At 41.3% G+C, this 13,411-nt stretch overlaps 1 protein-coding gene and 2 non-coding genes across 3 annotated transcripts; all 3 read left to right on the top strand.

The window, feature by feature from the left end:
* Positions 1-6,630: 6,630 nt before the first annotated feature.
* RPL13 (ribosomal protein L13) lies at positions 6,631-12,239 on the top strand. Its single transcript, XM_051974763.1, has 6 exons — positions 6,631-6,740; positions 9,022-9,139; positions 9,653-9,794; positions 10,014-10,187; positions 11,352-11,408; positions 12,034-12,239. The coding sequence occupies exons 2-6, from the start codon at positions 9,036-9,038 to the stop codon at positions 12,190-12,192; spliced, it is 636 nt and encodes a 211-aa protein (XP_051830723.1). The 5' UTR covers positions 6,631-6,740; positions 9,022-9,035; the 3' UTR covers positions 12,193-12,239.
* Positions 9,402-9,489, top strand: LOC127552657 (small nucleolar RNA MBII-202). The gene has a single exon (XR_007951512.1). It is a non-coding gene; the product is annotated as a small nucleolar RNA MBII-202 (small nucleolar RNA).
* On the top strand, positions 9,863-9,949 carry LOC127552658 (small nucleolar RNA MBII-202). Its single transcript, XR_007951513.1, has one exon. It is a non-coding gene; the product is annotated as a small nucleolar RNA MBII-202 (small nucleolar RNA).
* Positions 12,240-13,411: the final 1,172 nt, after the last annotated feature.

Raw genomic sequence — 13,411 nt, 5'->3', positions numbered from 1 at the left:
TGAAAGGCTCTGCCCGCGGCTCCTCCTGGGAAGGCGCCCGTCCTTTGTAGCGAGCTCCACCGCCGCTCAGCGGGGCCGGCCCCGGGAGCGGCCTCGGCCTGTTTGTGCCGGAGCTCAGCCGCTTTCTTCCGGTCTCCCGAGCAGCTCGGGAAGTGTTAGGGGGCAGCTTGTCCCAGTAAAGGCCTCCGGGTGGCTCCTGGGAGAGGCGGAAGGAAAGACGCATTCCTGGAGTCTATATATAAAGTACACGTAGTTACGTATTATACCGTCCTAGAGAGAGGAGACCCATCGTGCTGTCTTACAGAGAGGAGACGTCAACGACCAGCGTACCGGAATGAGTGCGGAGAAGATTACTGAGAGGGAGATCAGTCGCCTCACCCGGGGGGGAGGGAAAGTTTGAAGCACTTGGATTCTGAAATGCACCTCAAAGGGAAGACTTTCCCCTGGGCGTGGGAGAGGAGAGGACAGGATAAAACCATTCGAGAGGGTTATGCGCTCAGGCACAGGCAAGGGGAAGGATGAACAAGAAGGAAGGCGGGCGAGCAGGTGTAGCAAATGTGGAAATAAGAAGATTGAGGTAATCGCCAGAAAGTCGGTTGGAGCCCGATGGGGAAGGCATTAAGTGTTAGGCTATATCTTATTCATTAGGCCCTGGGGATTCCTTTTTTTGTCTAGAGGAGATAAGAGACGGAATGGACTGAAGCAATAGGAAGCAATCACTATATCCCCGGGGGGGTTGTGTATGTTACAACTTCCCATTAGACTGAGACCTTCATGGGGCAGATATAATCAGCGCGTGAGTTTTGCATGTGTCCCAGTATGTTGGAGGTAGCTGTTCTTAACCTGGTATCAGTGAACTGTATGTGTGGTGAGTTTGTGTGTGTAGTAGATATAGATATATGCGGATATATTCACATATCATTGTACACATATACATGCACCACACAATATACATACATGTCCACATATACATATATCGCACATACATATCATATACACACATATTGATTTGTTTGTGATTTCATGTATTTTATGCCTTTAAAAACATTATTTAAAAAATAGCAGAAACTAACCTAGACCAACATTTCACACTAAGGTCAAAACAGGTACATGATTTACGTATCAAATGATACCATAAGCAAATTAAAAGAGCATGTAATAACTTACCTTTCAGATCTATGGGTAAGGGAAGAATTTAGGATCAAAAAAGATCTAAAAAGCTTTTACAATATTTAAATGTTGTAAATAGTTACAATATTACATTATTATAGTAATGTCCATTGGATAATTTTGATTCTATAAAGTTAAAATTTTTTTGCACAAACAAAACTAAGGCAACCAAAATTAGAAGGAAAACAGAAAACCGGGAGACAATTTTCTGATTTTGGCCTCTGATAATGGCTTCATTTCTAAAATATAGAGAGAACTGAGTCAGATTTATAAGAATATAAGTCATTCCTCAATTGATAAAATGATCAAGGAAGATAAACAGGCAATTTTCAGACAAAGAAATTGAAGCTATTTATAGTCATATGAAAATACTTTAAATCACTATTGATTAGAGAAATGCAAATTAAAACAACTCTGAGGTTTCAGATTGGCTAGTATGACAGAAAAGGAAAATGATATCTATTGGGGGAGGGAACAGTGTCATGGTACAGTGGATAGTATACAGGCCCTGAATTCAAGAGGACCTGAATTCTTTTTTTTTTTTTTTAATAACTTTTTATTGATAGAACCCATGCCAGGGTAATTTTTTACAGCATTATCCCTTGCATTCACTTCTGTTCGGATTTTTCCCCTCCCTCCCTCCACCCCCTCCCCCAGATGGCAAGAAGTCCTATACATGTTGAATAGGTTACAGCATATCCTAGATACAATATATGTGTGCAGAACCGAACAGTTCTCTTATTGCACAGGGAGAATTGGATTCAGAAGGTATAAATAACCCAGGAAGAAAAACAAAAATGCAAATACTTCACATTCGTTTCCCAGTGTTCTTTCTTTGGGTGTAGCTGCTTCTGTCCATCCTTGATAAATTGAAACTGAATTAGCTAAGAGGACCTGAATTCAAAGCCAACCTCAGATATTTAACACTTCCCAACTGTGTGACACTGGGCAAGTCATGTAATCTCGATTGCCTCAATAAAAACAAAACAAAACAAAACAACAAGAACAACAACAACAAAAACAAAGCAAAAAAAAACAAGAAAAAAGATAAATGTTGGAGGGTTTGTGAGAAAATTGGGTCACTAATGCACTATTGGTGAAGTTGTGATCCAACTGTTTTGGAGAACAATTTAGAATTATGCCCAAAGAGTTATAAAACTGCATATCTTTTTGTCCAACTATATTACTCCTATATTTCTATCTCAAAGATATATGTGTGTTTATACCTATATATAGGTGTATATTTATGTTGTCAACATATATGTTATATAAATGTGTTACGTATGTGTGTGTATAAAGAAAAGGACCTATTTGTACAAGGACTTATTTATAGCAGCTTTTTTTTCATGGTAGATAAGAATTAGACATTGAGGGGATGCCTATCAATTGTAGAATGACTGAATGGTTGTGATATATGATTGTAATGGAATGACAAAGGAATTTATGATCTACTAAAAGATTGAGAACCCTTGGTTTGGATATGTAGTATCATAAAAAGGACAATATTAAATTTTAAAGGTAAAGAAAGGGTAAATGCTTTCAAACCTCAGTGTAAGACTAGTTAGTATATGAAAGATATTGCAAAGATACATTTGGCAAGAGTTGGCAATTGACTACAGAGAGAAGGTGATGGAGAGGGGAGAGGCCACAATAATTTTGTCATTTCCATCCCTGGTGCCTAGGAAGATTTCATGAGAAATAAGGAAGATAAGGGGAAAGATAAGAGTTTACAAAAATGACTTCCTGTTCAGCTTCAGTGAGCATGGGTTTCAAGTACTTTTGGAATATTTAGGAAATATTAAACTGTTAATCTGAAATAGGATACTGGCACTGTGGAGGAGAATATAGAAATTGGAGTCATCAGTATAGAAGGACCTAATTGAAACCATTAGAGAAAATAACTACCCATATTTATTGGCTTAAGTGAAGTGTGTAGAAGGAAAAAACAATCATGGTGGATGTCCACATTTAAGAAGAAGAAAGGAGTCAAGATTTTCAAGAGTGATGAAGGAATTAAGACTGAACCATGACAGTACAGTGATTTAAAAAAAATAATTATTTTTAATGGTATTTTGTTTTTTCAAATACATGCAAAGATCGTTTTCAACATTCATCTTTGCAAAATCTTGTGTTACAGATTTTTCTCCTTTCTCCCCCTCTCCCTCCTCTAGACAGCAAGCAATCTGATATAGCTTAAACATGTGCAATTTTTCTAAGTATATTTCCATATTCATCATGATGTGCAAGATAAATCAGATCAAAAGGAGAAAAAAGAAGAAAGAAAAAAAAAGCAAACAACAATAAAAAGGTGAAACTACTATGCTCTAATCCACATTCAGTCTCTATAGTTCTCTCTCTGAATGAGGATGGCTCTTTCCATCACAAGCCTATTGGACCTCATTGTTGATAACAGTCATATCCATATCACAGTTGATCATCACATAATCTTGTTGTTGCTGTGTACAATATTCTCTTGGTTCTGCTCACTTAACTCAGCATCAATTCATGTAAATCTTTCCAGGCTTTTCTGAAATTTGCCTGCTCCTTATTTCTTATAGAATCATAATATTCCATTACTTTCATATGCCATAATTAAATCAGCCATTCCCCAATTGATGGGTATCCAACTCATTTTTCAATTCTTTGGCAACACAAATAGAGTTACCATAAACATTTTTGCACATGTGGGTCCCTTTCCCTTCTTTAAGATCTCTTTAGGATACAGGCCCAGCAGTAACACTGCTGGATCAAAGGGTATGCACAATTTTATAGTCCTTTGGGCATAATTTCAGATTGCTCTCCAGAATGGTTGGACCAGTTCACAACTCCACCAACAATGCATCAGTGTCCCAGTTTTCCCACATCCCCTCCTGTAATGTCTGGGCTAGCTTTCTGTAGGAACTCAGGATCAGCCTGAGTCCTTGGTCTTTAAGTGGAGAAGTGAAGGAGGCAGGAGAGCCACCATGTGGTTGGTCCAAGATGGAGTCTGGAGCCTGATGTCTTCCTCAGCTGCTGCTGAGTGCGGCTGAGAGAGTGCCTGTGACTCCTTTACTCCAGTACAATCCTGTCACTATCTCACACAGAGCACAACCAACCACACTTGGGCATGCGCCGACTTGTCAGGAGAGCCATCATCTCATCACAGTGTTTCATTAAGTACATATACTTGACTAGAGTGAATACATCAATATTATCTCATCAACTCTACTGAGTCTTAAGTACACCTTTTCAGAGTTCCAGGCCTCTACACCCTCCAACATTCCTCATTATCTTTTCCTCTCATTTTAGCCAATCTGAGAGGTATGAGGTTAGTATCTCAGAGTTGTCTTAATTTGCATAATTGGAGAGGTCAAGGGAAATGACAATAAAAAGCCACTGAATTTTTAAAAAAGGAAATCATTAGAAACCTAAGATTGTTTTTTAAATAGGGTGGTAGATCTTAGGATACCACCCTCTTCCCAGTTTCTACCTTGACTCCTTACTTAGCCACTTGTTGCCAAATCTGCTGTCATATCCTTCCCTCCTGAAGCTGCTACTCCCTGGTTCAGGCTTCCTCCCTTTACACCTAGCCTATTGCAATAGTTGGTTTCCCTGCCACAAACCTCTCCCACTCCAGCCTATTCCTGGCTTATCCATCCAGTGGCTCCCTACTATTTCCCAGATCAAATGTAAAATTTTTCTTTTGGTTTTAAAGGCCTTCATAACCTGCTCACCCTACTTTCTAGTCTTTTTACACTTTTACTCATGTTACTCTAACACTTTTTTCATGTTCAGAGTTCTCTAGGCAGAGAAGACTTAGCTGAGACTTGTCTTAATTAGCATATATTAAATTTTTTCCCCCAAAATACATACAAAAATAGTTTTCAACATTCACCCATGCAAAACCTTGTGCTTCAAATTTTTCTCCTCTCCACCTCTTCTCTCCCCTAGCAAGTCATCCAATATACATTAAACTTGTGCAATTCTTCTAAACATATTTCCACATTTGTCATGGTGCACAAGAAAATTGATTAGCATATCCTTAGACAATTCTGGGACCTGGTCAGCCACACCTGGCTCTTTCTAGATCTCTCCCTCACTTATCCCAACTCCTGCCTGATTCCTCCTTTACTCCCCAGATTCTGTCTTTGATCCCATGAGTCTGAGCAAGCTGCTCATTCAGTAATGACTCTGTCTTGCCCGATTGTTTGTTTTAGTCTATGTGCTAGTCATGTAATAAATAACAAATCTGTTACTGTTGATGGATGTCTCTGACATAATTTTTTGTGCTGTAAACCGAATCTCTATTATACTATTTTTATGACATTCTTTTACAATTAAGCTCTCCCAAATGTATTTCATATTTCTGCTCTGCATCGCCATTTCTGGTACTTGGTTGGGCCCGATCCAGTGATACTAGCCTTCTTTTTGTGCCTCACACAAGACACTGCCTGCTTGCAGACCTTTTTCCTGGCTGTCTGGTGGGCCTGGGATGCTCTCCCTGACCTTTGTCTCAAGGCTTTTCTAGCAGCTTTCAAAGACTGCTAACATCCCACCTTTGACCCCAAAGAGGGAATTTGAAGAGATGTAAGATTCAGATGTGAGACTGGAGAGATGTGAGAAGAAACTGACCGACGTTGGCACCAGAGTGGATATGGGGGAGGGGAGGTTGGAGAGAGGAGGTCAGTGAGAGAGAGAGGAATTGAGCTATTGCTCTGCAGCATAGGGAAACAGTAACGAGGAAGAGAGGAACATGGGGGGGGGGGGGTGGAGGGGAAGAGAACGAGTTCAGTTTGGGATATGTTGAGTTTAAGGTGTGGGGCATTCAGTCAGGTGGGCAGTTGGAGATGCCAGATGGAGAGTCAGCAGAGAACCGAAGCTCCGCATGAGAAGATTTAAGAATGATGGGCCGGGTGAGGAGGAGTGAATCTGGGCTGAGGCCCAGGGAAGTTTCGGTTCGCACAGGTAACTGGACAGGCAGGGTTTAACCACGCGGCTGCCTGGAGCTGACCTTTGTTACTGAAATGGGCATTTAAAGTTCCTGTATCACCGCAGTGCTGTTACCACAGCCACCCCCAAAAGTCACCCTTAGGGAATCCCCGAGCCCGCCGCGCTTTTCCCTTTTGGATCCATAGTTGGTAGGTGAGAACTCTGATTCTCCAGGTGCGCACAGAAAGTAATTGCTTACTGCCACAAAATCTCCGTCCTTAGTACGGAGTGCTTTTCACTACTTTGTTATAGTTTTTTGGGACACATTCCGAATGATGGAGAATTTATGATTTGTTTCTCACCTGCAAGGTACTACCAACAGGAAATAAACGTTAACCAAATTACTTTGGTGAGCTGAAATTTTATTGGGGCTGTAATGGAAAAAATGAAGTCATGTCCCTTTAAAGTTGGCGCCATTTTTGTGAAGGGAAAAATAAGTTTACCCAGTAGGCTGCCTTTGCCCTTTCTTCGCGTTTCCGCTTCCAATGTGGCTCTCATTGGCTGGGAAGCGACGGGGGCTCCGATAGGCTGAAACCATCGCTATCCCAGCGTGCTTCGGGACCCTGCTTTCCTTTCCGCTCGGCTGAGGTGCCTGTGAGGAGGTAAGGGAGTTTCGTGGCCGAAGGTATCCGCTGCCATCCGTCTTCGGGTTGGGTCATCTGGCCTCCTTTTCGACCTGTACTGCAGCAGTGGGCCTGGACCTGGGCGGGGAAGCCCTCAGTCGGAGTTGAAGGCCCCGCCATGGGTCTCTTGCTTCTCCGCGGGGCGCGCGGTCCCGGGCCTCCCCCGGCCTCGGCCTGGCCTAGTGCGCCCGCGCCCGGCGGCAGCGTAGTTCCCCCGCGGATGACCCTAGCCGGGGGAAGGGACTAGGCTGGCGGCGAGGCTTGTAGACTTTTTCCAGGGGCGAGGGTAGCGAGAGGCACCGCGTCAGGTGAGCCCGACTTCCCGAGGCAGACCGTGGCGTTTGCGGCTCCGAGGGCGGCGCCGAGTTCTTAGCACCTTGGGTTTATGGGAGGGTTCGGTTCTCCGGTCCGACCCGGTCATCGGCGGGAAGTAGGGCGAGTGGGCTGGTCCTCAGTCCGAGCTGTGAAGCTATCGTGGAAAGCAGGAAGACAGCCTCCTGAACACGAGGGAGGGCGGTCAGCAAGGCAGCCCTGGGAGAAGGCGGGGGAAGGCCTGGCTGTGCAATCCCCGCTTCGGTTCCTAAAGCGAGGCCTGCTCGTAAAGTCCATTTCGTGATTGCACGTTCCCTTCCCAGCCTCGATTTCCGTTCTCTAAGTAAATACTAAGTCGCACTATGCGGTACGGCCCGAGAAGCTGTTCCTTCAAAGGGTTTACTACGGGGACAACAATTCGGGGTGAATTTGGCATTAAAGGAGGAAGGTACAGAAGCATACATGTCAGGTGTGCAAAGACGGTGCTTCTACATGACTAATGTGCAGATCACAAGATTGCACATGTATAATCTTTGTCTTGGGGAGGAAGAAAAATTGGAACTCCTTCAACAATGAATATTGAGAGCTCCTCACCTATAGTTGGAAAAGATACAAGTGCAAAAAAAATTGGGAGCTTCTTGTGGAGGACTTTAAATGCCAGAGAAATTTATATTTAATTCTTTTTATTTTCACTATTATTTTTTACATTAGGTTTTTTAAGTAGTAGTGAGCAGTGGGAAGTTCAGGTAGAATGTTGTAGGAGTGATGTGGTTAGGTGCTTACTGCTTTAGAAAGTTTTATTTTTGTAAAAATTCATTCATAAGGGTATCATGGGGATAGAGCACTGAATTTGATATGAAGACTTGAGTTGTTCAAATCCTACCCTAGATGGATTTATTTTTTTATTTATTTTTAACTCTGGTTGAACAAGTCACTTGGGACCCCAGCTTTAACTTGTTGGTAAAAGGAATAGTTAAGAAAGAAAATAGGTGACATAGGTTAATAAGGTGACACAGTTAACTCTGGAGCATTGGCCGTGTTATAAGAAATAATGGAGATAGGAAAAGATATGAGTGTGGTAGCAAAAACCATTGATAAAACTGTAGGAAAAGAGAAAGAAAATTTACTGCTTGGGATGAAACAAGATGTAGCACCATCTCAGGTTTTTTTGGAACTATTTTCTAGTTTAAATACCTTTCCTGTCTTAGTGCCCCCCTCAGCTTCTAGTTGCAATGATCATCATGCTCTTTTCCTGAGCTCCAATCTGTTACCAGCTGCTTGCTGTATACTCAGGCATCAAAAACATGTATGAGTCTTCTTTCTAGCTTTCTGTCTAGTTTCTAGCTAACCCTAACCCTAAGCTTTCTAGCTTACCTATTCACTTCTGCAATTTCATATTCGATTCTTGATTGTTCATTCATAGCTAATCAGTTTCAAAGTTGTGATTTCTAAGGAACATAATTCTTGGGATCACCTCTTTCCATTACTATGCCAAATAACACTTCAGGCCTTAATCTCTTCTCATTATTTTTCTGGGGATAATAGCCTATATGTATTTATTTCTGCTTTTCTTAAAGGATAAAATTGTTCTTAACCTCCATGAAACTCTTAAATATTCCTCACTTCCAGTGTTCTCTCAAGTTGTTCCTTCTAGTGACAATATAAGTTTTTGAAATCTGAGCCAATCACTTGGCACCTAACACAGTATCATGTACAAAGATATTTAGAAAGTATTAATAGACTTAATTATTATTTAATATTATTAATAATTAATCATACTCAATTATTAATAGAATTAATTATTAATGTGTATTAAAACAATAGGGTATATTTAGGGAAGTGGCAGCATAAAATAGGACAAAAAGCTAAAAAGGCAAATGGAACTGCTGATTAAGTAGTACTGTCAATGTTTTTCCTATGTATATAACAGTGTCATTTCTTGTCTTAGGGCTCTAAGCAGCCATGGCGCCCAGCCGAAATGGCATGATCTTGAAACCCCATTTCCACAAAGATTGGCAAAGACGAGTTGCTACATGGTTTAACCAGCCTGCCAGGAAGATCAGAAGGTAAATAAGAAGTTTTAGTTGGTCCATTGCTTTTCTATGAAAGTCATCTCCAAAGTCTTGATTTCTTCCTCTGAAATAAATATTTTAGACCAGATGTTAATGTTCTGGTTTTGGTTTAGAAGGGTATAACTTTAATTTTTTTTGGCAGCATTTTTATTTTGGTTGAATTGAGCCATAGTTTGAATTTTGCATGGGGTTAACATGTCTATGAGACTGGACCAAAGGTTTGATACTTTAGAAGAAACAGACTCTCACAGTCAAATGATGACATATTCTCCGGAATCTCTGTACTGCCTCTGATGAAAGTACATTTGAACCCTTTTCCATCTGATGACTGTTGGGATCTCTTTCATTAGGACATAGAAGTCACAGGCATTTGATAGCATTTAATTTGTGGTGTGTATCAGTCCAAAATAAAATGTCTAGAAGACATATCTTTATTGTTATCTTATCCATGACTTGATTCTCAAGCATAGACAGGGAAATAATTCGTGAATATTTTTAACTGAATAGGCGAAAGGCCCGACAAGCAAAAGCACGTCGAATTGCTCCTCGCCCAGCATCTGGTCCCATCCGGCCTATTGTGAGGTGCCCTACTGTCCGATACCATACCAAAGTGCGTGCTGGTAGAGGATTCAGCTTGGAAGAACTTCGAGTAAGTTAAACCTTTTTATTTTTTTGACACAACATAATACTTGATTCTGCATTGGTTGCACAGACAAATGATGACATATTCTCCGGAATCTCTGTATTGCCTCTGATGAATGTACATTTGAACCCTTTTCCATCTGATGACTGTGGCAACTTGTTTTTTTCTGTAGAATGTAGATGTCGCAGAGTATGAGCCTCGTCTAATTCTCTTTTTGGGGTATAGGTGGCTGGTATCCATAAAAAAGTGGCACGGACCATTGGCATCTCTGTGGATCCCCGTCGCCGAAATAAGTCTACAGAATCTCTGCAGGCAAATGTGCAGCGGCTGAAAGAATATCGGTCCAAACTGATCCTCTTCCCAAGGAAACCATCTGCACCCAAGAAGGGAGATAGTTCTGTAAGTATAGGACCTGTAATAGAAGGTGTGGTCTTTTTTGTGGAGGACTGATTATCAATTCATCTTAATCACTTAAACTTACTGTTAGTCAGCAAGCATTTAAGCACTTACTGTGTGCTGGGCACTAATAGTTACAAGAAAGGCCAAAAAACAGTCCCTTAGGAGCTCATAGTCCAGTGGAATAGTATGAAAACTACAAAATCTACACATAGAATGGATTGGAAATGATCAGCAGAGAAATGGCACTGACATTAAGTAGGGTTGACCAACAAAAGTTTCTTGGGGGAGGTGGCTAAGGGAAAGAGGTAGAGAGAATTCCAAGAATCGGGGGGAGCAAGTGAAAATGCCAGATTTGTGAGGAAAAATAAGAAGGCCAGGGTCAGTCTTCATTGCTTGGGAAGAAAAGGGGGGTAGGCAGTGTTATAAGGAGCCATTGAAGTTGATTGGCGGGAAGTGATTTTCTGAAGATCGTTTTGGGGACTGGAAGGAGGAGGGGATGGGGGCTTTGCCAGGATGATGGCAAATAAAGGTAGAATCAATAAGAGAGTGGGTATGGAGGCATGAAGGGTGAAGAGTCAGGATGTACATCTGTGTTTCCAGCCTAAGTAATTGGGTTATACCCTCTATAGAAATAGGAATTTGAGTCTTCTAGAATTGTTCTGGTGAACAATTTAGTTTATCTAAAGTTTGTGAAAGTTTCTGTGCTATTTTACTAAATGTTAACAAAGAAAAATCCCTTCAAAAAGGGGGAAGATACTATCACATGAATATTTGTAGAAAAATTCATTGAATATTTGAAAATTACTCTAGAAAAGCACTTTAGAGCACTCTAGAAAAAACTTACAAAAAAGATGTGTGAAGGTGATATTAATGAAGATTTGAATTATATTTTGAGTATATTTTCTTTTCCCAGCTTTAGACATAAGGGACAAATTCTAAAGCACCAACTGAATGAATGTTAGTTTACTATTTGAGATTACTAGTACTTACGTCCCAATTTTTGAATAAGAGCTAGAATCCTGTTTAATGATAATGTATTTAATCTTTATACATGACTACTATGCAATAATATTTGCATATATGACAAGTTTCAGATTTTTCCCTTCAGAGATGTGTGTCTAATTGTTGCAGGCAAAATAGTAAAAATTTATTCTCTTGTTACAGGCTGAAGAACTCAAGTTGGCAACCCAGCTCACAGGACCGGTTATGCCCATCAGAAATGTAAGTGAGCTCATTCATGAGCAGAGGTGGGTCAGCACCCCCATGACTCTTACTGAGATTTCTTTTTTGAAGGAGCTGGAAGAGAGAGAGATTGGGTACCTCTTAACCTATGGGGGTGGGGTAGGGGAGAGCAAGACACTTTACATTGGAGGAAAATCTTTAGAAGCTTAGCTTTGACTTCTTGGGAAGGGGACGTCTTTGAATCACTTCTCTCAAGTACAGTTTGATTACTTTCTCCAACACTGGAGTTGTCCCCATCTCATCTTGATGCTTTGTAATTTTTATCTAGTGGGCTAGGAGGTAGAATTGATAAACACGGAAGGTACATTTGTAGAATGTCCTTTGTTGGAAACAAATATTTATACAAGGATGTTGGTGTCTCTACGGGACAAATAGGAAGTTTTGTTTTTGCCAGACTCAAGCGTTTTATTAGCTTGATTTTATTAATTGTCCTATATATATCTTGGGGCTCCCCTCAGACTTGTGGATTCTCTTGTTATTTGATCAACTCCCCATTGATCTCTGGACAGAGTGTCCAGCAAGACCTCTGCTGCTGGGGATAGGCAGACTGTCAGATGGTAAGGGAACCTAGATGCCAATAATCTGGGTCTTTCTGCCTCTTCAGGTCTTCAAGAAGGAGAAAGCTCGCGTCATTACTGAAGATGAGAAGAATTTCAAGGCATTTGCTAGCCTTCGTATGGCCCGGGCTAATGCCCGCCTCTTTGGAATTCGGGCAAAACGAGCCAAGGAGGCTGCAGAGCAAGATGTGGAGAAGAAAAAGTAAACAGCCTCTGAGAACTTTCAATAAAATTATACAAAATGTTGGCATAATGTTGTCTTGGATCAATTGTAAAGATCTGGAGAGGGATTAAAAAGCCAGTCTGTCTGGAGCGAGGAGTCCTAGCAAGTTGCTCCCCTTGTTCCTGAATCAGTGTGGTTGTGCTCTTGTGCATTTGCTAGGTCTTGTGGTCTATAAAAAGACAGCCGTGGGTCTAGGAGACAGAACACCTGGGCTTTGGTCCAGCTCTCTTCACAGTCTTAATTTAAAATTGCTGTTGATTGCATTCTCTTGTTTCCATGAGTACCTTGGTGGAGATGACCCTTACAGGGTAACAGTGCACTTGGGTAGTAGAGCTCATCACTCAGTGCTGGACATTCTTCTCCCCCACCCCGTCCCTTTCAAAACCAGCTACCTGCAGGTGTTTGCTCTTGGGAGTAGGGAACATTTCTCAATGTTCTCCAGGATCTTCAATTAGCTTATTGGTCTTTTTATTGTACATTGATGTTGACATACATTTGGAAGGGGATAGGCTTAGTCATATTTGTTGAATCTTCATTGATTATTGTACAGTTTACAATATTGGTTTTTCAGCCATTACCCAGTTGAATGTGAACCTTTATTTCTGACTGACTTTCTTGGGATATATCACTACAGTCTAGTAATTTTCTTACATAAGTACAAACTGATCTTCAAGAAAGTTGGAGCTAGTTGGGCTTCACTAAACAGGTGTATAATGTACCAGGCTTCCCACTTACTGCCAATTTGCAGGCTGGGTGAATGGAACCCTCTCAATTTACATTTCTCTTAATCAATGATTTTGTGTACCCACTTCACTTGTGATGGGCTTGCAGCACTGCAGTGAGGAGGGACTAGCGCCAACAAAAAAAATGCAAAATGTTTTATAAAAGACATGGTGGAAATGTACTGAGGGCCTTAGTATCAAAAATATTTAGAAGTATGAGAAGTACATCACACCACTAGATGGGGCTGGTGCAAGCCCATTGGAACAATCTGGGTAAAGATTTTACAGAAATGGAAGGGATGCAATGGAACAAAGCAACTCCAGTTGCCAGTGCAGACACTGTTTGGGGATACAGTGTATATAGACAGTCCTCAGGGACCTGGCGCAGTAATGGTGGGGCTAAAAAGGGAAACTGAAAAGGCACAAGGTGCAATGGAGGAGGTAGGGAAGAGAAGGTAACAGGTGCGAGGCTCACCATTC

This window comes from Antechinus flavipes, chromosome 2, assembly GCF_016432865.1.
Source record: "Antechinus flavipes isolate AdamAnt ecotype Samford, QLD, Australia chromosome 2, AdamAnt_v2, whole genome shotgun sequence".
NCBI classification, from domain to species: domain Eukaryota; kingdom Metazoa; phylum Chordata; class Mammalia; order Dasyuromorphia; family Dasyuridae; genus Antechinus; species Antechinus flavipes.
This window is presented reverse-complemented; position numbering and strand designations above follow the sequence as displayed.

Bases quoted from the DNA above. Each gene is read 5' to 3' on its own strand.
- RPL13 (XM_051974763.1), top strand. From the start codon at position 9,036: ATGGCGCCCAGCCGAAATGGCATGATCTTGAAACCCCATTTCCACAAA. The intron at 9,140-9,652 runs GTAAATAAGAAG...TTAACTGAATAG, and splicing joins CCTGCCAGGAAGATCAGAAG to GCGAAAGGCCCGACAAGCAA. The intron at 9,795-10,013 runs GTAAGTTAAACC...TTTGGGGTATAG, and splicing joins TCAGCTTGGAAGAACTTCGA to GTGGCTGGTATCCATAAAAA.